Source organism: Lampris incognitus, chromosome 9, assembly GCF_029633865.1.
Source record: "Lampris incognitus isolate fLamInc1 chromosome 9, fLamInc1.hap2, whole genome shotgun sequence".
NCBI lineage: Eukaryota > Metazoa > Chordata > Actinopteri > Lampriformes > Lampridae > Lampris > Lampris incognitus.
This window is the reverse complement of record NC_079219.1, coordinates 16,510,704-16,538,331: the sequence shown is the minus strand read 5'-3', so window position 1 is coordinate 16,538,331 and position 27,628 is coordinate 16,510,704. Positions and strand designations below refer to the sequence as shown.

Here is a 27,628-nt window from a genome sequence, read left to right as displayed (position 1 = left end):
CCTCCGATACATGTGGAGTCGCCAGCCGCTTCTTTTCACTTGACAGTCATTCTTGATGAACAACTATCATGGCAGAATCACATAAACAAAATAATTGGAAAAATGGGGAGAGGAAACTCTATGATAAGAAGATATTCCTCTTTCCTAACTACCATCTTACAGGTTATACAAACCTTGGTTTTGTCACACCTTGACTACTCCCCAGCAATCTGGTCAAGTGCAGCAAAACAGGAGCTAAACAAGCTTTGGATAGGGCAGAACAGAGCAGCGCGTCTTGCACTCAGGTGTTCAATGAGAAATGGTATAGACCAAATGCACCGTGATCTTGCCTGGTTGAAAGTAGAAGACAAATTAACACGCAGTCCTCTAATGTTATTCAGGTTGTGTCAAAACAACCCTACTGCCTGTCCTCAAGAATAACTTTTCCCTAGGACAGACATGAACATGGAACAAGACAAGTTAGCAGGGGTCATGTTACAATTCCTCAACCCAGAACAAATGCAATGAAAGGAACTGCTATGTATAGGGCCATTTCACAGTGGACTAGGTTGCCTTACGTTATTACTCAAGCAACAAGTAAAGACAGTTTTAAAAGCAACTTAAGAGGTTATTTTTGGGTACAGGCATACACAATGTCTAATACATAACTTTTTATATTTTTATTCTGAAATATGTGGATCAAAGCAGTTGGTAGGAGTAGTCTGTGATGGAAGCTATTGTGAGTGTGTGTGTGTGTGTGAGTGGGGTATGTGTTTGGCTTCTCTAATAATGCTGGTTTAATTGAGGTGGGTGGGATGGGGTGGGGGATGAATTGAATTTAGTGATGTAGTTGTGTTTATTTATGTATGCATGCATACATGCATGTGAAAGCATGTGTATACATGGATGTTTTTAATGTGGACTCCAGGAAGAGTAGCTGTTGCCTTGGGTAATAGCTAATGGGGATCTAAATAAACATAAACATAAACAGTGAGGAGTATCGCCAGGGGGACGTAGCACGTGGGAGGATCACGCTATTCCCCCCAGCTCCCCCTCCCCCTACGAACAGGCGCCCAGACCAACCAGAGGAAGCGCTAGTGCAGTGACCAGGACACATACCCACATCCGGCTTCCCACCCGCAGACATGGCCAATTGTGTCTGTAGGGATGCCCGACCAAGCCGGAGGTAACAGGGGGGTTCGAACAGGCGGTCCCCGTGTTGATATGCAATAGATTAGACTGCCACATCACCCGGACGCCCTCTATGGTCCAGTTCTGACGCTCAAGTGTCCATTGTAGATGCTTTCAATGGTGGAGAGCACAGAAATCATGGGCACTCTGACCGGTCTGCAGCTACGCAGCCCCATACACAGCAAGCTGTGATGCATTGTGTTCTGATACCTATCTATCATAGCCCATATACGTATGTACATATGGACGTACCTACCTACATTTTAGGGGTTGACCGATATGGATTTTCAGGGCTGATACTCATACTGATTATTAGTAATCAAGGAGAGTGATAACTGATATTTGGAGCTGATATACATTTGCAGCAAAAATAAAAATCTTGGTGTCAAAATTTTGTATAACACAAACTCCAACGCAGAACTCCACTGAAATGCCTTTATATATATAATCCAGTTAGTCAAGTAAATTCTTTATGAGACAGTACAAGCCTGTTTCATGCCATAAGCAATCATCAGCTGTCAATAAAATTACTCGAGGAAAGGACATACCACCTACTGCCTCGTCATGCACATCACATGCACATTGTCCAATGGGGAAGGGAGAGGTGCAACATACAAAATTTCACAAACACTAACTGGATTATTTTGCTCCTTATTTGTTGAGCACTTTCCCTACCATTGAGTGTTTCTTTTAACAAAGTTATGTGTGTGTGTGTGTGTGTGTGTGTGTATATATATATATATATGTGTGTGTGTGTGTGTGTGTATGAATGTATGTATATGTATAAATGTACATATAAGTCCACTTTATTTTATTTTACTCCAATCCAGATCTTTTCTGGCTGAGTCCAGTCATTTTGAGCCAAATCCACAATGTAAAGATTTGCATCTAGGTATTATATCCATTGTGTATCTTGCAAGTATTCATATCTTGCTTGTAGGGATTTGATATTAGCAAATATACTCTGCAGGTTTCTGATGTTTTGCATTGATGGCATCTGTGCTTTAAAGGATAATATGATTTTGTTTCAGTCATGGCATCAGTCATGGAGCCAAGCGGGCTGTAAAACATTAGAAGTATGCTCAGCATGTAAAGTGATATCAATATAAGCGTGCAGTTTATAGCTATGGTTCTGCTGGGTTTAAATATGCTTAATTTATTTAGTATACACAGTGTGATTCCAGTCTCATGTCCTACAGGACTTGATGCCAGCAGCGGCCTGGCAGACTTTACCAAAGCAATGAAAAAAGTTGCATGTTTGAGAAGTGAAGTATTCTTCAAGGTTGTTTGGTCAAAGTACTGTATTGTATGGTACGTGGATGAAACAATAAGTTCCCCGATGCTTTTCGGTGGTTGTAGAGAGCTGTGTTGATCGATGACGCTTGTGAAGGACTTAAGGCACTGTGGTGGTTGTAGCAGTCAGGATATAGGACTGACTGGAGACTGCCCTCCGTCTTCTGAAAGGACAGAAAAAATACTCATCATGAGCGACTGAAAATTACATTTTTTGCAGCTATATTGTAGTGTTTTATCTATTTTTATGAGGACAGCTTTTCAAACAGTTGGCAGGAACTGTTTTACCAGCCCGTATGTGGATACCCAGCGTCATTCTGATAACAACCATTGAATTTCAAATTTAAAACAGTCGTCAGATGATTTTGTTGATTGCGGATGCACTCGTTTGTTAACATAAATCCTCTTTAATGAAGCTGAGCCAATATTTATGAGGGGCAAACATTGCATTATTCAAACAAAACGGGATGAATACCAGTTCTCAGCACTGGAGTGAGACAGATATCATACAGGATAACCATATGATGGGCTGGGGAAAATGGCAATCTACCAAATGTGTGTAAAACTGGAAACCCAATTTGGCCGTCATTACGCTGTGAAATTGAAAAAGGTTGCATTCAAATTAGAAGTATGCCTTCATTGCATAATTAATGTTAATGATTGTACCTGACATACTATAATAGCTTCCTCTGAAATCTGTCCACTCTTTACCCAAATTCTTTGTCCAAAAATATTGTTTGTCAAATTGTCATACATCTAGGTCTCTCTTTCTTGTAAGCGGTACAATATTTTGTACGTCAAACAATGTAGAGACAGTTTTATCAATAATAAGCCATTTCAGTACTTTCATTAGCATGGGAAATGTTAAAGGTGTTTAAATAATAATATTTTATCCATAGTTTTTGCAAATCACAGAATAGTAGCCGAGGATTGTTGTTCTCATCACAGTGTATTGATAAAGTAACTAGATTTATAACGTACAGTAGAGTTTATACTAGGCCAGGTGACTCACCGTGCTATAAATGCCATTATCCCTATGAGAACAAGTAGGGCAACAATGGTCGCAGTTACTATCACCAGTCTCCATCCTTTTGAATCCCTCTGGGCTCTTACTGCCATGCACAGAATACAGATGAGAAGCACAGCTGCATTTAATTGAGCCTGGAAATCTTTTTCAGTACATGCAATACAACATGAGCATGAGAGTGGATATTTTCACATGGAAACTTTTATGGTCAAAAATCTATCAATCACTAAGTCCAAAAACCAGTCAGTCAACCAGTATCATTCAATAGATCAATCAACTGAATTAAGTTGTGTGACTCAATCAATCAATCAATCAGTCCGTCTGTCAGTCCGTCAATCAATCAATCAGTTTTTTTTAATAAATTTATTTTTGATTTTTCCCTTTTTCTCCCAATTTAGTGGCCAATCGCTCCCTATTCTAATTCAAACACCCGCCCTCGTACTGTATGCGTTCGCCAACTGCATCTTCAGTCAATTAGTTTAGCAGGAGAAGCATTTCCAGGTGACGGCTTGTTCCTGAATATGCCATTATCTGAAAGACATACTGTTGAGTACAAATATTCCTTGTTTTGTCTTTCCTCAGGACTTCATGAAATGTAACACTGGCACGATATTTGAGCTGATTGCTCCAATTCGACATGACCAGCCAGTCAGTCATAAAATACGTGACTAATTTCTGGGTGGATGTAATTGCGCTGTAACTCTGGACTTTTCTTGGGTCAGGATTTGTTCCCTAAGTGTCCATTTTGATCGTTTCTGGGTTTTGGGAGGAGTGGGTTGGGACTGGTGACTATGAAGAGTTACTGCACCCAAGGTCCTTCCCACAAAACCCAATGGGTTATTTGTTTGTATTTATCAAAGATGTGGCACAGTTGCCTCCAGATTTCTCTTTAAAGCCTTTGGCAAAAAGGATGAATAAAATTTATTAGAATGTTTCTGCGTCAAGATTCTTTTTGCATAGATTTGTAGAAAATCCATTTTCTTGTATAAAAACATCTCTATTGCAGGACCCCAATAATATCTAACCACTGGGAAAATCCAGCTTTCTTATGAAGGCCTGTTATTCATTCATTCACAGCAATGAACTACAGCCAGATGACAGGAGATCAAAATAAGGAATTTGTTGGAAATAAGGAATGGGGATGATTTTCAAAACAAATTTGAAGAATAATCTTGTTTTAGAGAGCTAAACATTTTGGAGCATATTTACTTGGTATTTTGGCCTTTCCCTGGTGATTGATGAGCACTGAATAAAGCAACGCAATTTCTAAAGTGAGCTGCTATTTTCATCATATTTCTTTGCACATGGAAGCCAGCCAATCACTGGCTTTTGGCCAAAGACTCCTGCAGCATCACATTCTCATTTACTCAGAATCAGTAATAGCATTTGGCCCGGGTACACTGTGGCATAAGAGGCTCCTTAATATTCCTGTGGTCAGATGCCCATCAGCATAAAGATCAGCTGGTGTTCAACCTCAAATTGGTTAACAAAGGGCGTGAGGCAGGACTATGGACCTACCATGGCAGCCACTAAAAACCTCAATGTCTAAAGCGACAGTGGTCATTCATGTGCGATGGTCAGTGAAACAAGTTGGTTTAGTGTCGGGCTGAAATGAAAATCTGCATAGGTATGGCTTTCCATTTATTTCTGGATCATTAATTTCCAATAATTCAGTATGATTGCCTTTCAATGGTATGACATCGGGATGACATTCCATTATTGTCATATCGCGATGCAAAATGTTGCTGTATAAATTAATGATAATGACCCAAACCCAATGACCCAAACGTTCTCACAAAATGAGGTCCAAAATATTTGAAGGGAGTATTATTTGAAAACTGGTTTTGATTTTTTTTTAATTATTATTATACTTACCATTACCAAGCAGTTCAGTGTAATGAACCCCAACTGGAGTCTTGAACATGACAAGTTTGCATTTGTAAGGAGATATCGATTTTAAGTAAAATTCCCTATAACTATCATTATAATAACATTTTCCATATCCCAGCACTACTTTCCATGGTGCATGATCGAGTACCCCCGGTCTAAAGTCTCTTATTTAATGGGGCTACATGTCCCTACCTGTCAAAGTGTACTTCTGTGATCCATGTCTGTTGCTTGCGACGCAGCAGAAATGCTCCATTTCCTCCATGGTGGTGTTAGCAATGTGGAAAGTGTGGCCAGTCCCTTTGGGTGAAGCGAGGGGTTTCGTTTGCTGAGAACCAAAACACCCTGGACCCTGGTACCAGGTGTATGTGTTGACTGGTGGGTTGGCATCACTGCTGCAGGTCAGTGTTACAGCTGACCCCTCACCTTGTAGCTCCCCACCAGGAAATAAAGTCACAGATGTTTGGCGAGGAGGATCTGGAGAGGAAGGAAGGAATTGGGCATGGTTTCATTTCATGTTATTCTGTCACTGAAATGGGATGTGTAGTAGTTTGGCTCTCTTAAAGAGTATTATATAACTGGTGAATATAAATAGGTGATGTTGGATGGTACCGATTCAAAACAAAGTGAATAAATCATGGTTCATCTAACTCTGATCTCTACTTTCAAAACTACAGGGGATAGACGGAGTGGGTTTAAATGATTGTTTGATGACTCTTGACCACTGTTTGTGATCTCACACCTCTTATAGCAACATAGCTAATTTCTTGTATGGTTTTTTGTATTCTGCAGAAAAACATTGTTGTTTTTTATTTCTCTACCTGTAAAAGACTTACATTTAAATTGCTTTTACATTTTCTCATTTGCAGATGCTTTCATCCAAGAGAGCCAGTTATCAGTACATTTATTTGTTGGACAACATGTACGTAGCTAGGAGAACTGAAGATTTGCTGTCCTCATTGAAATATACAGTGATTGCAGCAAACTTGCATCCTGTGAAGGTGTTTGAAAGCGGCAGATGTCAGCAAACATGCACAGTATCAGTTGCCTTTTTTTTCTTTTCGAGTTTGTTTGTCTTGTCTATTTTGACTTGTAGTTATTACTCATCTCGTGTTACTGACAGACAGCACTCAAGCCCCATTAAGATATGCAAATATTAATCAAAAAATCAATTGTGCCCATTCACAGAAAATGTCTCAGTCATAATACAGATGACTTGTAAAATCACGCAGGTTCATTCATTATCTTAAACATAAAGTTGCTACGGGGGCAGTAGATATGGTGCTATTGCCCATCAACAGAGAATATGCAGTCTGCAGTTCATGTCAGACGGTAAATGCTAGTTTCACGCAAACAACTGCATTAAGCTGAACATAACAGATCTGAACCTCAACTTACACTGTACATCAATGCTGATTTTTGGTGAGCTCTGTGCTCCATCTCCAGTTTGGACCTGGCAATAGTAACTGCCAGCTTCATCAGTTGAGATGTTGGTCATGCTCCAAACCTGTCCATCATGACCTGGGGCGGGACTCGAGTCTTTGTACCATCTGTAACGGTGCTCTGGATTGGTTTCCTGGCTGCAGCAAAACAGACTTAGAGGTGAACCTTCTGTGACATTGCCACTAGGACTGACCAATGCTGTGACTGCAGTCAAGGAGTCTGAAGGATAAAAGGATATAGAAAAAAAGCCCACACCTGTAAGAAAATGCACTGATGAAATCATCATCAGTTTACTTATTCTTAGCATAGCTAGATGATTCATGAAGTATTGGGACATTCTCTCACACTGCTTTTGGTTGCTTTGTTTGTTGTGTAGGTTGCCAGTCATTACTAGGATACTGTCCTGAGTCACATGCGAAGACTGTTGGTCAGCAAACACAAGGGTGTGATTTGCCTCAATTTTTCTCAATAATTATCCTGGGGAGTATTGCTGTCATGGGATGACACCACCGAGACCTTTCAACATTTTCAGTTAAGTGCTGCCGGCAGGTTTGCTTGTCAGTGAGTTGGCAAAAAGCAAACAATTTCGGCTGTGGTCGATGTAACAATACGGCAGCACAGTGACTTTCTTACATTTCGAACACTGTATAAAGCTGAGTTGTTGTGGTCTAACACTGGGTAACAGGTTAGTTTCACTTCTAGTTCTGAGAGAACGCAGACACACCAAAGATGAAGAAGGCATAGATGGATAGGGGAACTGACAAGTATTTATTTATATTGTGGTATAGGCAGAGGTGGAAAAACCCGGTCCAGAAAGTAAAAACCCTAACTGTGTCTTTACTCCACCCATGTACTAAACCATCAGATTGCACTGACTAGTTTCCCAAATTAGCTGGTTTAATACATGGATGGAGTAAAGACATGGTTAGGGTTTTTACTTTCTGGACCGGGTTTTTCCACCTCTGGGTATAGGGAATGTAATACAATATAGTTGAATTAGTTAAATCTAGTTAAATTATTTGGAGCATGTGTCGGTAACAACCTCTTAGCTATGAAAATATCCCTTTTCAGGCAAAACAGCATGGAAATGGCTCCCAGCATGCTCTTTGGACCAGCTCTTGCCCAGAGAGGCTTGCTTTTCAATGATTTGCCACATTAAAAGCTCCTTGGGTATCAAAAGTAAAACGTTTAGGGAGCTTGCTCCCTCCTCATTCCTAGCAAGCATTGACTGGTTCCCCCGTTTCTCAAAATCTAGGGTTGAGGTTGTGACTATAACTGTGTGTAACATCTGACCGTGTGTGTTTATTCACCACATGCAGCCGTATTCTAATGTTCATGAAGTCACATCTCAAAGAAAAGAAATGACAACTGTCTGAGCGCTGCTGCGATTTCATGTTTTACTCCGGTCTGTCATCACTAGCGGTGGAAAAGTGGCAAACAAAAAAAGTGTTCAGAGAACACGACTTGTGCGAATGGGGTATGCCTCGTGTGAGAAACACAACATGTATTATTCATACAGCGTCTATTGATTTCAAACCAGTGAAATCTAGTGTGATTACAAAAGTGGAATGATAGACAATGAGACACTCAGACAGATGATAATACAGAGATAGACACACAAATAAACACACAACTCAATAAACTGCACTTCTCCAAACCAGCGGGATAGACAGATAAACAGCCAGTATCAGTCAGTATGGAAAAGACTGACAAACAGATCAAGGGGTTGGATGACTAGCTCTCCAATCATACTGGGCATTGTGACTATTCCATTATCTGTTAGCATCAACTTTTTTGAAAGAGTTTTCTTGCATTTGCATGTACTCCACTCTATCAGGTTTTAACTCATTGCAAACTCATTTAAAAGAGCAGAACATCTAAGATTATAGATATTGCGTTAGGATCGATAAGATCTGTGCATTGTGCAGCTATGCTTTCTCCACTGTATTGGCATTGCCTTTGTTGGATTGCTATCAGACCTCTGCCTTTGAAAGCATAAATAAAATCATTTTCTCATAATCCTTTTCTGATTTCTGTCATGGCATCATCCATGACACCACACTGCCATTGTCTTGCAATGCTATTGTCTAACACTGGTAGTCATGATCTAAGGGTCATATAGTATGGAAATGCCATTGGCCCACAAGACCAAATCCCACCATTACTAACAAACTTAGGATCTGTGACTGCTGTCAAAAATGAACTAATTTAGACATTATTCATTATGCTGAATTTGACTGGCATGAGAAGAGAGCCTTTTTAGGTCCATCACTATTGCTCTCCAGTGGTTGTTATTTTTTTACTTCACAATTCTGCTGTGGTAGAATTGTATTATTCGATACAAAATCTGATCTTTAACAGCTGTTCCAACCAACAGAGCTGATTAAGACTCCTGCAACTGGGACCGTCATTTGATACCACTATGTCCCTCGGTTTGATATGTCGAGCTCTTCCACATGCCTCTGGTGTATTATCTCAAGGGTTTCCAAAACATAACATATAGTAGCTGAGTCGTAGCCTATAGGCCTACCCGCCACCAGGAGCTGTATGCCGCTCTGTTCAGGCATTTTCTGTGTGGGGTGACTGGTGATGAGGTAAAACACATAGTTTCCACTGTCATTCTGTCTCAGCTTGGAGATCCTTAAAGAACAGTTTTTATTCCCACGTTCTCCCAGGTACTCCACTCTGTCCTGGTAGGCTGGATCTGGGAAGATACTGTCGCTATGGTACACATAGCTGACACAGAGAGAGAGAGTGAGAGAGAGAGAGAGAGAGAGAGAGAGAGAGAGAGAGAGAGAGAGAGAGAGAGAGAGAGAGAGAGACTTTCAACAATACTTTAATAAAAATCACAAGAAAATTACAACACAAAGACCAACATGGTCAGTAACGTCAGATTCACAGAATTTAAATCATCTCAGGACACTCCCCAAGATCAGCTCATCATCCACAAAACAGCAAAGTACATTTTTACAACAGAGAGAGAGAGAGAGAGAGAGAGAGAGAGAGAGAGAGAGAGAGAGAGAGAGAGATCCTCACCAAATACAGGCTCAGTGACCACAGTCTCGCCATTGAAAAGGGGAGACACAAAAAGAAGTGGTTGCCAAAAGAGCATCGAACATGTGGTCAGTGCATGATAGATGAGGTGAAGACAGAGGTGCACTTCCTCCTTAAATGTGACAGATTTGAAAAACAGCGCCGGGCTTTTGTCCAGGAGCTGGAACATGTGACTCCAGAGTACCAGGAAATGGACGACGCAGGTAAGCTGTGGGTGGTCCTGGGAGGGGGGCCAGCGGCGAGCATTGCAGCAAGATTTATATTATCTTGCCACCACCTGAGAGACAGTGGATGACGGCACCTATTGCTACTATTGTTGTTTAATATCATAATCATTGTTGTTGTTGCTGTTATTATTATAATCATTGTTGTTGTTGTTATTATTATAATCACTGTTGTATTGTGTTGTTGTTGTTTTACATGCTTTGGCAATATGTACACAAATGTATGTCATGCCAATAAAGCACATATTGAATTGAATTGAGAGAGAGAGAGAGAGAGAGAGAGAGAGAGAGAGAGAGAGAGAGAGAGAGAGAGAGAGAGAGAGAGAGAGAGAGAGAGAGAGAGAGAGAGAGAGAGAGAGAGAGAGAATCTTATGGTCATGTGTTTGTGTCGATAAGATATGCATGAAGCAAGCATGTTTGTCTGTTTTTCTGCTGGACGCACTCGCGTGGACGCACTAAGTAATAGACATCGAAGGTTACTGTGACTCCTACAAAACTCGCGCCATGCCGTTTATTGACCTGCAGTCACAGCTGGGCATCCACCTGGATGCCTGGCTGCTGCTGCATAGTGCAGAACAGCCTTACAAGCGGTCAGCACGCTGCCACACCTTCGAGAAGGATTGGAGTGAGTGTGCTCACGGCATCGGGCAAATACACACCAAAAAACAATGCAGACGTGACTATGAGGACTTTAACGAGCGCTTGCACAGGCAAAAGACACTCCAGAGGTTGTATCAGATCCATAAACAGCGTGAAAAGCTGGTGAAGGAGGGTTCCTACATGCCCTCTGCCCACCATTCAGGCAAACCAGAACAGTGAGCATGAGAGGACACACAATGTCCATGCCACCATCCTTTCGTGTATAGAAGTTCAAATGTCCCTCTGCCCTGTACACGTTTGCAAATAAATGTGATTATTGACCAATAGTACACAGTATGTCTGTGTCAGACACGAGTCAAATGATATTTTCAAATGCTAGTTCTTAATGTCTGATACTTTTAACACAAACCATAAAAGTGTGTTTTTTAACCACCGCAGGATATTTTATCATTTATCCTCCATGACATTCATGCCGGATGATTAGTCACGCACACAAATGTATGCCAAATTAATTTCAAATACATTGTCATGATTGTCTCAAGGTGAAACAAAGCATCATGTTACACCATTCAATTCAATATTAGTTCCCATTTGAAGAAGGCTGCGCATGTGTGTGAGTGTGTGTGTGTGTACCAGCTTTTTCAATGCTAATGGGGAACAAATGTCACCATTAGCATATGAAAACCTGAAACCACCTACCTTGTGAGGACATTTTATGGGTCCCCATGAGGGAAAGGGTCCATTTTCAGTTTAGGATTTGGGTTTAGGGTTAAGGTTAGAATTAGGATTAGGTTAAGGTTAGGGTAAGGGTTAAGGTTAGGCATGTGGTTATGATAGTTAAGGTTAGAGATAAGGGCTAGGGAATGAATGTATTCAATGAGGGGCCCCCTCAAGTATAGGTAAATATTGTGTGTGTGTGTGTGTGTGTGTGTGTGTGTGTGTGTGTGTTTCTCTCATACCTTGGAGTGATACAGCGACCCTCTCCCAGACACCACATCTCAGACAGAACTTTGTATTCCTCCTCCACTCCTGACTGTGGGCCAAGTGAAAAAAAACAAAAAACAAAAACACACGGAGGAGTCAGACTATCACAAGGCGAACAAAAAAAAAGGGCGGTTAATGAAAGCACCATATGATTTAATGCTTTCGAAGGAAAACAAAGGGAGGATATCAGGGGAACTGTCTGTTATGACAGCTAACCTTTCGGAAGCCATTTTCTCTTTTGGTTGTTTACTTCCTTTCAACTCGACTACTAATTCTGGCCCGTGGTAAGAATGTCTTCCGAAACACCAAGGAATGTGGGATACATTACAGTGGCGGACAATGCCTTCCTTATCTAATCACCTGGCCGGAGGGCTGCCCTTTTCTGCTTTTGTTGCTGAAGCTCTGGGGGAAATCGTAGGAACAAGGGAGGACTACAGTCGAACCCACGGCAGCACAGGTAGGAGCCGAGGAGAGAGCCACTGACCAGTCACCTGCAAGAACACCTGAACACATGCGTAACAGCAATGCAAAGGTCTGTGAAGACATTCTTAACCAAACGAAGGAGCATAATAACATAAAAAAATGGGGCAAAATTGTTTAAACTTGAAAGAAGTGAACAATCTGCTTGTTGGGTGGGATGATTTCCTTTGTATGAAATCAGCGTGGAAAAAAGTTGAAAACAGCGTGACGAGCCACGTATCGAAAGTTTGAAGTGAACTCATATGATGCACATTGTCAGCCTCCGCCTCCGTTTGCTGCAGGAAGACCTGGCTTTAAGCCTGAGCACAAGATGACATTTGCCAAATCTGTCTGTTTTGGAGAGAGCAAATTACAGTTTATAACAAGAAATATCATTTTGTCTACTCAGTACAACCTGCTAGTCAGGCATTACGGTGCTTTTTTGAGCTGTCACAGTAGAAAGGTAAAGAACAAGGTTTGTTTACTAGAACCCCGACTTTCACTTCACACACAGTTATACAGCAGTGTAACGAATCATCACCGGGCCCCAATGCAAGATGGTCAAAACGGCCCCGGCCTGCCCATCACAATCAGTCGTAACATAACCTGATGTCAGTAGCGAAAGAAAGAAGTGAAATCACGCAGCTTTAAAATGACCATCAACAGCGAAATGCACTGCACAGTTGACGCCTAAATGAAATGATTACTAGGAAAACAGAACACTGTGTTGTAGAAGAAGAGTCATAATAGCAAGGTCAAGATAGTGATAGACTGGTCTGCTCAACAAAATCTGGTGTCTGAGCACCATAACAGATGAAAGCATAATTGGAGACAGTGCACCTTGACACATGAAAACATATTCAGTGACAGTGCACCCGCACATCTCATCTCATCTCGCCTCGCCTCACCTCACCTCACCTCACCTCACCTCACCTCACCTCACCTCATCTCATCTCATCTCATCTCATCTCATCTCATCTCATCTCATCATCAGCCGCTAGACAACATTATTCATGCCTACGCATAGGCCTTATAAACACAAAACACAAGTGTGTAGGTTGATTATTAGTCAAATAAATAATAAATAAGTTCTAATTACATCATAGGCACACTTTTTGGACTTTTGGTTGTGTGAGGCCATCTATTCTACTGTGTAGTACGCAGTAGTAGGCATGTCCATAATTATGCGTAGGCACACTTCACACATTTTTAACATACCGTCTAAACAGTGCTTGGGATCTTTGATATGATAGTGGCAAGAAAAAGAGGGGTCCGTGCATGTGAGTCCTAAACTGTTGTGGGCCGCAATGCAGTTGCATTACCTGCATATATGGTAGTTTTGTCTCTGCAGTTATTTTACTAGATCTGTTGTGACATCAGCGTGATGTGGCATCAATGCTCAGGAAACTGCCGGGAAACTGTTAGCTATCAAAACAAGTCACCATGTGTATCATTAGGACTTGCACATTAAGCTGCTCAACTGCTCAACCACTTTTTTCACTCCATCCATCCATTAATCCATCCATCCATCCATCCATCCATCCATCATAGCTGTTTAATCAAATTCAGGAGCTGGAGTCTACCCCTGCAGCCACTAACTGGGCAGAAGCGTAGGGAGACACCCTGGACGGGTCACCAGTCCATCGCAGGGCTCAGCCATTGTTTATGACTTCTTTTATTGGTCCAACCTCCGCGGTTTTGGTGACCGAGCATTCTCCAGGGCAGCTTCCAGGCTCTGGAACTCACTCCCCCAAATCATTAGAGACTCAGAATCCCTCCCACCCTTCCAATCCCGTCTCAAGACACACCTCTTCTCCGTTGCCTTCTCGTGCCCCCCCCCCCTCGCCCTCTTATCCACCCCTAATCTGAGGCAGACTAAGGACCGAGCACTCGACCTGCCGCCCCCTCCTCTTGGAACTCCCTCCCCAAGCACACCAGGCACTGCTGCGATCTGCCCACATTCGACTCGTTAACCAGGACTCACCTCTTCAGACCTGCTTTCATCTGTGATATCTGTGATTTATGACGTTTGTTCTTCTTCCCCTTTTGTATCTGTCTAAATTGGAGAGTACTGCTGGCGTCGCGTGTAGCTGCCGCCTCTCCCTCTCGTAGCCCCCCTTCCCATCCATCCCTGCATGTCTGTGTTGTCTTGTTTCACCCATTTATTGTAAAGCGACTTTGAGTGCTAGAAAAGCGCTACGTACGTTTAATTTATAATAATAATAATAATAATAATAATAATTATTATATTGCTCGCTCATTTATAATCATACCACGGCAGTTCATAATTTTATTAGTGAGTGACGCATACGTGAGGAATACATTTTTAAACCGCGTGCTACACATATAAAATTAGTTAGAACAGAAAGTATTGTAGCAAATTCAGGGGGGCAGTCTGAGCACCGCTGCAGCGTGGACGCGAACCCGCTTCTCCCACTCCGCAAGCGACAACGTTATCCAGTCGACTAAAGGGTCTGACACGTAAGTTAAGGACCATGCACGTCACAGTATACATCACGGAGTATCGACAGTGTGCCTTAGTGCACGTACATACTGCAAAGTAATTTTGCAAATATAGTCATAGGAATGCACCTTTTTCGTGTGTTTACTCTTGTGTTTTGTGGGCGATTAGCTGATCTTTTGAGTGCTGGACATCTTACCATGGTGAGTTTATGGAGGGTATATTACAGCTAGCACACCTCTATTTGTACAGAAAAGGGACAGTTTGGCCAAACATTGCTCTGGGTCTTACCTTTCAGAGAGACTGTTAGCATCAGCCAGAAAGCGTGGGAAACTCCATCCATCTCTCCAGTTTGTTATTCGGCTCTTTCACTTGTCCTCCTGATACTGCTGCCACCTATTCGTACTGCTCTCCTTTGTCGCTCCGTCCACCTTTGTCTTCCTTCCGCAGTCGTCTTCTAGTATAATATAGTGTAACTTGGTGGCTGTTCCCGTATATGCCCCCCGTTGCTTCAGTCAGCCAGTCTTCAGCCTGCTTCCTCCCAAGAACAGAGAATTATCTCAGACTGTGGGTCAACTTCCCCTTTTTTTGCGCGACTAACACGGAACTAGTTTGATTGAGAGACTACAAATTGCAAGTCTCTGTCTCCCACCATGTGTCCGTGTGAGCAGGTGGGTAGTTGGGAGGATAGGGGGCCGCAGTTATCAACACTGGATCGGTAAAACACAACTTGTTGGCGATTAAGTGAGAAGTGACGAAAAGTCTATACTGTGTTTTAAATGGGGACGCTATATGTTGTTTTGACACCATTTGATCCCAGTGACAAGATATAAATGAGGGCAGGTTTTCTCCTGGGTAGAGTGGCCTTGCCGGCGTGTGGCAGCCCATCAAACCCACACAGATAGGACATAGCTGCTGCACACAGACGGTCAGGCAGCCGGTTCAAAGTCTCTGAGTCCACCCTCATGTCCTGTTGTCCATTCGGTCACATTCGTGATATGACGTCACACGCACCCCTTCCTGTCTGGACGGGGGGGCCGCTGAGTTGCTCCAACGCAGTCGTGCGGAGGGCAGTCAGGTAACCGGCTAGCGGACGACACAGCGGACAACCTTGGGGGGAAAAAACAAAAACAAAACATTTCCTTTGTTTTTAAACGTTCCCATTAGAAGTGAACAATACCTGTCTTTTGGCTGACTGACGTACACGGCTAAAACTGGAAAGAGGAATTAACTTTTTTTGTTTTTGTTTTTTTTTGCGGGGGGGGGGTCTCCGCCACCTGCGAAGGTAGCAATAACGGATTTACTGAAAACGTAGGATATATCCGTGGTGGAGCTGAGCGTATATTTCAGGCTGTTTTCAAAGGAAAAGGCGATTAAACAAAACTACCGTAGTTTTTTTTTTCCGCCCATTTTCTCACGTTTGTATTTTGGTGTCGGCTTCACCCGCGGAGGAGACAGGTGAGTGTGATTCGTGAGAGGCGATGAAATGGACCCATGGTTCAAGTCAACTCAAAACAGTGAAACTGAGTGAAATGGAAAAAAACAACGACATGTTTGGAATATTGTTGGGCCCATTTATGTGCAGAAATGTCAACAACTTAACGAAAAATAAATAAATGAATAAATAAATCGACGTCGTTAATCATTAGTCATTGTATAGTTCCCATTGGTTGGTTTAGTTTGTTCAATGAAACGCTGATTCGCAACTTTTTTTTTTTGCTGATTCGCAACTCTTGTTCGCGTTTTTGAGCTGCTGATGGAAGTCCTCGACTTTCTTAAATAGGCCCAAACACAGCCGATATACGTATAGCAACTGTACTTATTCCTTTATGAGTAGAAACTTGTTTTGGTGCAGGTTAATGAGTGGCCGGTTGTACGTTATTCTTTTCTCATTAAATGAATTTAAGTCAAAGTTGTCCATCTGTAAAAGGACAAGGAAGATTTGTACACTGGCACAGTGGTCTAATGGGCCATCAATTGATCATTTAATCTGACCAGGGCATTTTAAAAGTGCAAATATTATAATATGATTAGCATAACAATTACTATATTTTAACCGGAAATGCTCTGTCATTATCTCGTAGAACTGTCTTTTTGTTTTGAATTGGCTGACCAGATAGGGAAAAGGCCTATATGTCCATCAGGGGATATTGGAGCAGCTAAAAGAGAAAGAAAATAACAAAATGGGAATTTTAATTAATCTGTGTTTTGTAATGAAAGTGTCAAACTGTGAGTGGGAGGTGTTGGTAGATGGGACGGTTTGCTTTGCAAACGAACTTCGATTCATGACTTGAAAAATATTTATTCCCAGGCTCCTTTGTTTATTTCAAATTCTGATATCAGCTCACTACAAATGAGATTTTTTTTGGAGAAGAAATCGCAGTGTTTTGCAGTCTGGTACATTTGCTACTGTAGAAGTCCAGCTCTTTAAATTTCAAGCTAAAATGTCAAAAGACTTCACGTCTGACCACCCTACAAGAGGAAATGCCCCTTGTCTTCTATGGCAGGAGGTGGAGAAACTTGAATTAAAAATGCATTAGTCCCCCCCCCCTTTATTTTTTATTTTCTGGAGAATGTGCATACAAACTACATGTTAAACAAAATGTAAACATTTACATATTTCATCTGTTGAAATGCTGCACAGGCCTAGCCTGATATGAAAGGAAAGCAGGCGCAACACTGGTGACATGATATGAAAGAATGCAGCCACCATAATCATAATTACTCTGCACACTGTCTAACGACCACTTCAGATTACTGTAACACTGTTGGTTTACTTTGGCGTAGTCGAACGTTGTTATCTTCCTTTATGGCACTTTATAATGTTAATGGACGAGATGAAGTCTGGCCTTCAATAATAACTAGAAACTGTAGCCACACACACGTGTCAGTTTGCACATACTAGCAGAAAGGGCATGTTTCTTTCCTTCTGTCCTCTTTTTTTCATGCTATCATGTGATCATAATCATCTTTTCTGTGTTCTCTGTTTTCCCATATTCACATCCCTCCGGCATATAAATATGGCTCTCCATTGCATAGTATTGTCAAACACTGACTTGCACAAATATTTATTCAATATTCATTTTTTTCATGTCGTTAAAGAGATTTAATCTAAATATACCGTCTTTAAACTATAGCAATGGCAATATAAGATTTTCTTGGTCAGTGCTTTGTGGTGGCATATCGAGATACAATGCATATTCTGTAGTTGTAATGTACTGGGTTTGAACAGCTTTTTCACAGAAGGTGATGACAAGATGACAATTCAACTACTATTTTTCTTTGACAGGAAAAAAGAAAGGAGGACGGATAGAAGAAAAGAAGTAAGGAAAGAAGGAGAGAAAGAAGGAAATATTGAGCACTAACCACTTCTGCCCATTGCCTCATACAAAATGTATGCTGAAAAGACACTGACGAAAGGAAAGATGGGTGAGCATAAACACATTTCCCACAAATACAGTCTGTGTTGCTTCCATAGTCTCTCTCTCTCTCTCTCTCTCTCTCTCTCTCTCTCTCTCTCTCTCTCTCTCTCTCTCTCTCTCTCTCTCTCTCTCTCTCTCTCTCTCTCTCTCTCTCTCTCTCACACACACACACACACAGATGCATAGAACACTCACACTGTGCTTTGACATCCATGGCTGTGTTTTATCATCAGTGGACTTAGCTGTTAACAATTAACTTATTTGTTCATTTCTTGTTGTCTCTCTTGTCTCTCGATTGAAACCAAGCTTTGTTGTTTAGGTGTTGAGGTCTTCAGATTGGAAAGTGGGTAGTGAGTTCTTTCAACAGCATGATTACTTTTGTTAGTTTACACAACAATACTAATAGTGATATTCATAGTGATATTAATCATTATTAATACTATTGATAGTGATTTTTTGGGGGGGGGATTTGATAGTGATGTTAATACTTGCAAGCTAAACTGGTTTGAGGGGGTATGGACAAATCATTAAACTGATGTTTCGCCTAACAGCTCTCCTTTCAATAGCAATATAATACTTGATTTGCGGTCACAAAAAAAGTCAACAAACATTGTCAGTCATTGATAGTCATTACATTAACTATACCCCTACTACCTGACAACACACGTTTCTAGCATTCACAATCAACCCCATGCAACTTTTACTGCAGTCCATATAAATATCTCATTTATCATTTGGATGACATTTTTCTTACCAGAACCACTGATGATAGGTAGAAAAAGCAAAGATCCTCTCTCTCTCTCTCTCTCTCTCTCTCTCTCTCTCTCTCTCTCTCTCTCTCTCTCTCTCTCTCTCTCTCTCTCTCTCTCTCTCTCTCTCTCTCTCTCTCTCTCTCTCTCTCTCTCTCTCTCTCTCTCTCTCTCTCTCTCTCTGTCCTCTGTCAGATTTGTTTTCTTGGCTTTAGCCGTCATGGTGTGTTGGCCTGATCTTTTACTGATTTATGGCCCTTCATGAATAATATTTTATGGTATTGTAATGGAAGGGAAGATAAGATGACCCATTGCTTTGTTTACTTTTGTTTTGAATTATTACGTGCCAGCATACATTTGAAACACGTTAAGCTGTTGCTTTGTATATGCACCAATGTCACCAATACATGCATTCACAGCTTTGTTGTAAATGAAGTAATTTTATTACTCACAAGAGAAGAGTATTTTGGGTGCAGCTCAACCGCAGCGCAGCATTAAATGTTTTCACCAGAGATCTGTGTTTTGACAAGTATTTTTCTAAGGGTCCAGGGCTGTAGAGACTTGTCTAACAGTTCAGTTGCTCTATTCTGTTAGACCTTAGACATCATGTCCAGTAGCTTTGTATTGTATGTGGCCTACCTTACATTGCAGGGACTTGGTGATGTCATGACAGCGTTGCATAGCCAGTAGCTCCATGCAAAACTCAGTTCTCTTCAGTTGAAAATCCTCAGCTCTTTTGCATAGTTTGTGGACCCATCTGACATCCTCATATGTCCATGTCTTCTGTTGTCCTTGTTAAGGTTTGTTCTGGTGGGTTTTTTTGTTTGTTTTTTTCTCCTTGTTATACTATAATACATCCATGTGGTAAATAACAGTCATGGCTCTGTGGCTCCTAGATTGTCTGATGCTGTCTGACTGAGAAGAGTCCATCCCAAACCATCAGTTGTGTCTCGTCGCCAGTTTGCCGAGTATAAAGACAGGGAAAGAAGTTAAGCGGTCATATAGTCTGGGTGTGGTATTTGTTTTTGCCATTGTATCTGTGTGGTTGTATCTATTTGTGTGTGAGTGTGGTTGTTGAAATAAGGCGTGGTTTCTGTAGTTTTTGTAGCCTGTGTCTGGATTCAGTTCTCATGATAAACTAGTATGCAATTATCAAAATACATGCAATTATATGCATGTCTTGACATGCAAACAGAACCAGTCATACGTGGTTAGAGACATCATCTCACATATGGGTGCGTTTCAACACTTGTTGGTTTTTAAGCCAGTGATATTTGCTGTGTGTTTTTTTTTTAACTCCTTTACCTCTTCACCATAGCTACTGTTGCAGTGCGTCATGATGCACGGTACCACCCAATGTCTGACATTGCTTGTCTCTGTATGTTTGCTTGTATTCCACATAAGTCATTGTTAGCCAGTCACCTCTCATGGATGTCATGTTTCCGAACTTCTTTTTTTTACCCTTTTTCTCCTCAATTGTACTTGGCAAATTACCCCACTCTTCCGAGCCGTCCCGGTCGCTGCTGCACCCCCTCTGCTGATCCGGGGAGGGCTGCAGACTACCACATGCCTCCTCCGATACATGTGGAGTCGCCAGCCGCTTTTTTTCACCTGACAGTGAGGAGTTTCACCAGGGGGACGTAGCATGTGGGAGGATCACGTTATTCCCCCCAGTTCCCACTCCCTCCCCGAATAGACGCCCCGACCAACCAGAGGAGGCGCTAGTGCAGCGACCAGGATACATACCCACAGCCGGCTTCCCACCCACAGACGCGGCCAATTGTATCCGTAGGGATGCCTGACCAAGCCAGAGGTAACACGAGGATTCGAACCGGCGATCCCCGTGTTGGTGGGCAACACAATAGACCGCTACACCACCTGGATGTCCTATGTTTCCATTCTTCTAATGTAGTCTCTTTTCTAACCACACCTGTGTTCAAGGTGCATCTGTATGGAATTCATCCTGCTTAACTAATGCCACAGCCATTGTTGCCTATTTATTCCAAGACATATCTGAGCATATTATTGATTCTGAATAATACCTCTTGACACAGTTCTCTTCCAATTATCTGTCACATCATGGCAAGAGAAAAAAATAGACATTTCCAAAATATTCCTTTCAGTTGAAGAGAAAGTAGTCATTGCTGGTTCACTGCTGCATGTAGTCTGTGTGGCCTGTGTGACGTTGCTCTTCAGCCATGGCTCCTTGTACAACATCATCGTGTCGTACCAGGGCTGTTATTTACAGTAGTCAGATTAGATCATGTTTTTATGATATAATGGGCCTCAACAAGTTTCAAGTATACAAAAATGTGCATACTGCAAAAGACAGATGCATTTTCAAAACAGATGATTTGTGTTTTACTTTCTCTTTTTCTAAACCACATAATATAGGACAGAAATCATTGTGTTTCAGCCATGCTAATGAATATAGTTAAATAGCTGAATATAATATAGAATATAGTACAGAATATATCCAATACTGCTATATAGTATAGGATATATGTTATTATCTACACATGGCAGAATCAAGTTTCTGTAGAAAGTAATTATACTAGTAATATTTGACTATTGCTTGGAGCAGAGAGATCCTAATATCTTCTCAATTTGAAAGATTTATAAAGATCCTGAATTAGCCCATTTACCATATGATCCTGAACAAACACTGGAATACTGTCTGCAAACATAACTAGTACAGTATGTGAATCCTCATCACACAGGCTTGATATTGGTCTGTTTCATTCAAGCCAACTTCATTTTAAACTTGGCAAGTTAGTTGGTCAGTCTTCATTACTACTACAAAAGCAAAGCGTATGTAGGCTAAAAGTAAAGGACTATTTAGTTAGCCGCTATTATCAAGGGTATTAAGTCATTGTAATATTAACTGACTTGAATATGTGAATGTTGAACAATATTTTTTTTATTATAATATTTATTGTAATTGGTTTTTTTTAATCCAGTGATGGGCTATTAAGTGGCTGTTTAGCATGGACATTTCCTTATCATATTATTATCATTATTATTATTATTATACAACAAAGGCAATCTCTTTAGTAGGAGAGCAACTGGGACTGCAGATGAAAATTAGCCTGTATGGCTAAATCTGGCACATTTACACAACTGACCCAAGTGCTTGTGTTGATTAATGTGCATTGTCCCTTCTTAAATAATATAAACATAAATGCCATGCTTTTTTATTTTTTCAGTAAGTTGCAGACATGACATCACAGCTATTATGACTTATGGTATTAAAACTGACTGGTTTGCTCACACACACACACACACACACACACACACACACACACACACACACACACACACACACACACACAATCTTGTTTTGCCGTGTCTATGGACCTCCGTAAGCTCCATCTTAACCAGTAAGCCAGGTCCAAATCCCTTTGGATAAGGAAGTATAGGATAACCGGATCTGAGATAGCCCTTCTCTCTATTTCCCATTCAACCAGTTATATTTCATGTATACAGGACAAATTTGCTGTATAATATCTTATTGCACATATTGTAGATGTGTTTTATACCTCAGGTACTACCAGAGTATGTATGACTTTACAGTCAGAAACAATGCTGTTGTGGCATTATAACATATAATTATATGTTGTATAATTATATGATTATATGTGGCATTATAATCATAACCCTGTTAGAGTAACTACAGTCTGGCTAACAGATACACCAGCACACACACACACACACACACACACACACACACACACACACACACACACACACACACACACACACACACACACACAGAAAGAGGTCTCAGGTAGAGAGAGACCAGAGACAAAAGCATGTTTGTTCTGCAGAGCCCTGTGATGAAGGGAAGGGGGAGTGGGAGGGGGAGGGGGAGGGGGATGAGGAGCGTAATGAAAAGTAGAGAGGTTATTGAGTGTGAGGAAGACGTACAGCGGTGGGCAGAGTTGGGTCCGTACGAGTGATCAGGTGGGTGGAGGACACATTGAGTTATTTCCTGGAAGCCGCCAGTTGAAAGAATGAGCTCAAGAATGGGGAATGTCCGTCTGTAGTAGATGACGGCACTCGTTGCTAACACACATGCTCTCTTTCCCACACCATTTCCTTTCTATCCCAGTGACGGACTGGTCATTTGGCAAGATGGGCAAATACCAGAAGGGATACTACTCTAGGCCATTTGGGATGCCCAGAATGATTTATTAAATTGATCTAAAAAAAGAAGAAGAAAAAAACAAGTAATTTTGTCTTTGGGGATTTATATATATATATATATATATATATATATATATATATATATATATATATAAACAAATTTCGGTGGCCCAAAATACTTTTTTATTGGCCCTAAATGCTGTACATTTTTGTTTGAGTAGCTTGCTGTTGGGTTTGGAAAGAAGGTCGGGAGTGTGTCATAAACACCAATGCTGATTTTTGATCCCAGTCCATCATTACTTCTTTCTGTCTTTGCTCGGTCTCTTTCAGCATTCTTCCTGTGTCTTTGTTGCGTCCTCTTCAACCCCAATCCTTACAGTCCAACAGGCTGCACGAATATAGCACTGTTAATCAGCTGGCAAGACTTCAGGAAAGAAAAGAGAGATGGAAGAAGAGGGGAGTAGCAAAGAGAAGAAGAAAAGACAGTCGCTACTTGGATGAAAGGATGAAAAGGGGAGGAATAGGGAAGGAAGGAATGGAGCGGGGGGGGGGGGGGCGCTTGATGTGGAGGTTGAGTCCAGAGGAAGAAATGAACTGGTCAGAGAGGAGAAGTCTTGTTATTGAGGGAAACATGGAGCTCAGGTAGAAGTAAGAGCAATCAATGAGAGGTAGAGGAGAAAAGGGGAGCCAGACAGGAGGAGAAGGAGGGAGATGTGAGGAAGAAGGGAAAAGAGGTGGTGTGAGACAGGAAGATGGAAGGTAAGGTTTCTTGATGATCAGGTCTAAATAACTGTCATGGGGGGCGTCCGAGTGGCGTGGCGGTCTATTCCGTTGCCTACTAACACGGGAACCGCCGGTTCGAATCCCTGTGTTACCTCCGGCTTGGTTGGGTGTCCCTGCAGACACAATTGGCCGTGTCTGCGGGTGGGAAGCCGGATGTGGGTATGTGTCCTGGTCGCTGCACTAGCGCCTCCTCTGGTCAGTCGAGGCGCCTGTTTGGGGGAGAATAGCATGATTCGAAACTTCTCACTGTCAGGTGAAAAGAAGCGGCTGGTGACTCCACATGTATCGGAGGAGACATGTGGTAGTCTGCAGCCCTCCCCGGATCGGCAGAGAGGGTGGAGTAGCGACCGGGACAGCTCAGAAGAGTGGGGTAATTGGCCGGATACAATTGGGGAGAAAAGGGGGGGGGGCAAAAAAGAAAACATGAGAGAGGAAAAGAAAGACGGAGGGAGGTGTAGGGGTAGGAAGTAAGCAGGCCATGTAGCCTATTTTATTTGATCTGGGACCCCCCCCCCTTCTTCTCTTGTTTTCTGACACACTGAACAGTTCTGACCATTCATGTAGATGTGATATAGGATACAGGTCCTATTTTAAGATGGCACCATTTGCCTGGTTTCTCTGACCAAAAGAGTCCAGACCCTAAAGACCCAGTCCTTACTGTCAAATTTTTGGTCTAACAATTTCCCCTTTCTAACACACACACACACACACCTGGTGGGAGCTTTTAAAAAAAAGTCAGTATTCAGTAGTATCTGTCCTGTGGATCCCCACTACCAGTTTCTTCCCCAGCACTCAATTGTTTTTTTTTTCAGAGAGGAAAAAAAATAGTCATAGTTATATGATATGGTATAAATATATGTACTTACGTACATGCAATATTTCAGTTTTTTATTTTTAAAAAATTTCTACAAAACCTTTTTCACTTTGTCATTATGGGGTATTGTATGTAGATTGATGAGAAAAAAAAGGAATTTAATCCATTTTGGAATAAGGCTGTAACATAACAAAATGTGGGGAAAGTGAAGGGGTGTGAATACTTTCCGGATGCACTGTAAGTCAGATGGGGAGCAGTGGTATACCCATACAGGGCATTATGTAAGCTTCATGGTTTGCTTAAACCTGTTGTTATTTCATAGTAATTGTTGAAATTGCTTTGTATTCACTTTGAGATGAGTAAACGAGTGTCTTCTCAGTGAGTGGTCCCGGTTTTGTGTCGCGGTTTTCTCAGTTTTGTTTTAATGCATGCTTTCATTACTCATCTTTCCATTGTTTGTCCTAATAAAGATTGAGCATCTGAAAGATAGCATCTGAAAAATAAAATAGGGAAGTTGGGTTAAAACAACAGAGTGGCCGAATGACTTACACGTCAAGTATCTGCCTAAAACCATATGTGTACCCGTGCAAGATTAATTGCGAGGGGATTTTACTTAACCTGTCTGTGTTAACCCCAGCCTCCTGTCTTTGTCTTCCCTGTTGATTTAACTCAGATGAAAATGATGACGATGATGATGATGATGACGACTACTGTATCCTTATGTAAAAATGGTGGGAGGCGTCAAATGAAATAAGTTGTTTTTAATGACAAGGGATGGTGATAGCTGACCGGCAGTTCACATTGATTAAAAAAAAATATGTTCCTCTGTGGACATTTGAGAGGAAAATGAAGGATTGATGACAAATATTACTCTTTGCACTCCAGGTCAGCTTACTCTTTGCACTTCACAAGTTGTTCCGGGAACATCAGTCCCAAGTCAATATAACACTGCAAAAACTTATTTTCCAGGCAGCTCATCATGAAGACTGAATGAGGGATTGTGGTTAAGTTGTGAATTGTGATAAAGGCAGTTTGGTGGATAACCAGGAACACTCTGTTGATGTTTTGGCTAGCCATCCACAAAAGGACACATTGTCCTGGGTTGACTGAACTCTGGGTTGACTGGAAGGTTATGACAGCAAATGAATTGGCAGCATGTTGAATATGAGAAAGAAGTGCCTGCTAGCTCGAAACATCACCTACAACTCCCCAGGAGATCTAACGTTGTTTTCCCACCATGTTGACTGCTGTCAGCATCTCCTAACGTCTCCGTTAGCATGACATGATGTAACATTATTCATTGTCAAATGTCTTGGATGTAATTAGAGGATACAACACGATCCTGCAGGCTCGCTCTCCCTAACCCCTGAATCTTCCTCTTCCTTTCGAAACACTCAGCCAACCGATGGAACAGCTTGTACTTTACATTCTGCCACTACCAGATGCTTGTCTCTCTCTTCCCTGTGACTGTCTGGTTATTACTCCACCAAGACCTGGCTTTTCTACATCCTTTGCTTCCACACAGTGGAACGAACTTCCCACTGTAGTCAGAGCAGCAAAGTCACTCCCAAGAAAAAGTCACTCTCAAGAAAAAGGGGGGGAAATCCAATAAAAACCCCGAAACAAGGCAAGTGCAGTACGATATGTAAGTAAGAGCAAATTAGCGAACATGAAAGTAAGTAATAACACCTCAATTAAGTTAAATTGATCGAATGAAAAACCACAATAAAGCTGAAACAAACTCATTAGGTGAAGAGAAGCACAAAGCAACAACGATGAGTGCAATGGTAATGAAAGAGAAACACATGCATACAAACTGTGAATAATCAACCTAGTATATGAGTTATGTGAAAGCTAGTTTATGAAAAAGAGTTTTGAGCACTGATGTAAAAGTTGGTACACAGTTTGCAAGTCTCATTTCCTCACACAGGGCCTGCCTTTAGGTTGGAGCCTGATAGTCTTCAGGCCACGAGGGCCCAGCCTGGGGATCTCAGCCTGCGATTCGGCTCATACAGGGTTAAAAGATCTGAGACGTAGGTGTAGTAAAAGTGATAAATAGAACTTTAAAATCAATCCTACACTGGATTGGTCGGTGGTGACTGAATGCAAGGATTGGAGTGACGTGATCTCTGCATCTGGCACATTTTGGAGCCCAGGCATTTTACATTTTGTGGTAGTTGCAGACAGAAGAGCGACTTTTTACTGACGTGAGAATAGACAGAGTTGCCATAATCTGAGATGAAACTACAGACACGCGTGACTTTTTCCAAATCAGCCAAGGATAAAAAAAAAAAAAGAGCAAGTTTTAGAAATGTTCCTTGCTTGAAAAATAACACGACTGGCCGGCTTTCCTCACTTGCTCATCAGATGTTAGTTAGATTGGAGTCTGTGAATACACCGAAGTTTCAAGCATGTTGCTTCATTTGAGAGCAAAATGCCATATTAGGAATAAAAATGGTGTGATGTTACGGCTCAGTGAAAACAATTCCCGATTTGCTCTCTTGCAAAAACGTTTGTGAAATCCACCACTTGATGACTGACATTCATTTGAGGAACCCGTCTAAACGATCATGGTCACTTTGGCTCATGGTTGTGTACAGCTGAAAGATGTGCAGAAAGATATCCCCCATGCCCAGAGCAAGGGGAGTGACAAGGACAGAGAGGCACATACACAGGACAACGACCACACACACACACACACACACACACACACACACACACACACACACACACACACACACACACACACACACACACACACACACACACACACACACACAAAACAGACATGCCACCATATCCCAGTTTAATAGTTTGCTTTAGCTCCATGGAGAAATGCTAGACTTTAGACTATTGATTTATTCAATGTCGTTTGTACTTTTCACATTGTGCCAGTCTGTCATTATGCTGCCCCGCCTGTGTCAGAAAAAGTACTGGCACTTTGTCAAAAGCACAAACATTATGAAAGTTAGCAAGAATTTACTGTGCTTGTTGTAGAGGTTTAACAGAGAGGCCAGTAAAATCCCAAAGGCAGAATCTGACAACGTTCTTTCACCTTATACTCACCTTGACCAGCAAAACGCATTTGTAGATTATTGTCGACAGTAACAAC

General features: G+C 41.6%; 3 protein-coding genes across 8 annotated transcripts in view; 2 read left to right on the top strand and 1 right to left on the bottom strand.

Moving 5' to 3' along the window:
• Nucleotides 1-2,540: 2,540 nt before the first annotated feature.
• On the bottom strand, nucleotides 2,541-12,228 carry cd22 (cd22 molecule). The gene is made up of 7 exons (XM_056286927.1): nucleotides 12,043-12,228; nucleotides 11,658-11,731; nucleotides 9,351-9,556; nucleotides 6,776-7,039; nucleotides 5,573-5,854; nucleotides 3,476-3,575; nucleotides 2,541-2,627 (listed from the first exon to the last, which is right to left on the bottom strand). The coding sequence occupies exons 1-7, from the start codon at nucleotides 12,226-12,228 to the stop codon at nucleotides 2,564-2,566; spliced, it is 1,176 nt and encodes a 391-aa protein (XP_056142902.1). The 3' UTR covers nucleotides 2,541-2,563.
• On the top strand, nucleotides 10,603-11,022 carry ndufs5 (NADH:ubiquinone oxidoreductase subunit S5). The gene has a single exon (XM_056286579.1). It carries the CDS (start codon nucleotides 10,603-10,605, stop codon nucleotides 10,915-10,917), a length of 315 nt encoding a protein of 104 aa, XP_056142554.1. The 3' UTR covers nucleotides 10,918-11,022.
• A 3,434-nt stretch (nucleotides 12,229-15,662) lies between the features above and the next one.
• hpn (hepsin) overlaps nucleotides 15,663-27,628 on the top strand; it is a 33,961-nt gene continuing 21,995 nt past the window's right edge. For 5 of the 6 annotated variants that reach the window (XR_008810744.1, XR_008810745.1, XM_056286577.1 and 2 more), the window contains exons 1-2: nucleotides 15,663-16,060; nucleotides 17,892-18,031. Coding sequence is in view for 3 of the 6 variants with exons in the window: in XM_056286578.1 (XP_056142553.1) it covers nucleotides 17,995-18,031 (37 nt within the window). In the remaining 3 variants the exon portion in view is untranslated. Of the gene's footprint in view, nucleotides 16,061-17,891; nucleotides 18,032-23,600; nucleotides 23,679-27,628 lie in introns of those variants that run through there. The other variant, XM_056286576.1, reaches the window with a different exon arrangement.

Excerpts from the sequence above, each read along its gene's own strand:
- ndufs5 (XM_056286579.1), top strand. The coding sequence starts at position 10,603 with ATGCCGTTTATTGACCTGCAGTCACAGCTGGGCATCCACCTGGATGCC.
- cd22 (XM_056286927.1), bottom strand. The coding sequence starts at position 12,228 with ATGTCTTCACAGACCTTTGCATTGCTGTTACGCATGTGTTCAGGTGTT. Across the intron at positions 9,557-11,657 it reads GGTCGCTGTATCACTCCAAG|CTATGTGTACCATAGCGACA; the intron begins GTATGAGAGAAA and ends TCTCTGTGTCAG. Across the intron at positions 5,855-6,775 it reads AATCAGCATTGATGTACAGT|ATCCTCCTCGCCAAACATCT; the intron begins GTAAGTTGAGGT and ends CTTCCTCTCCAG.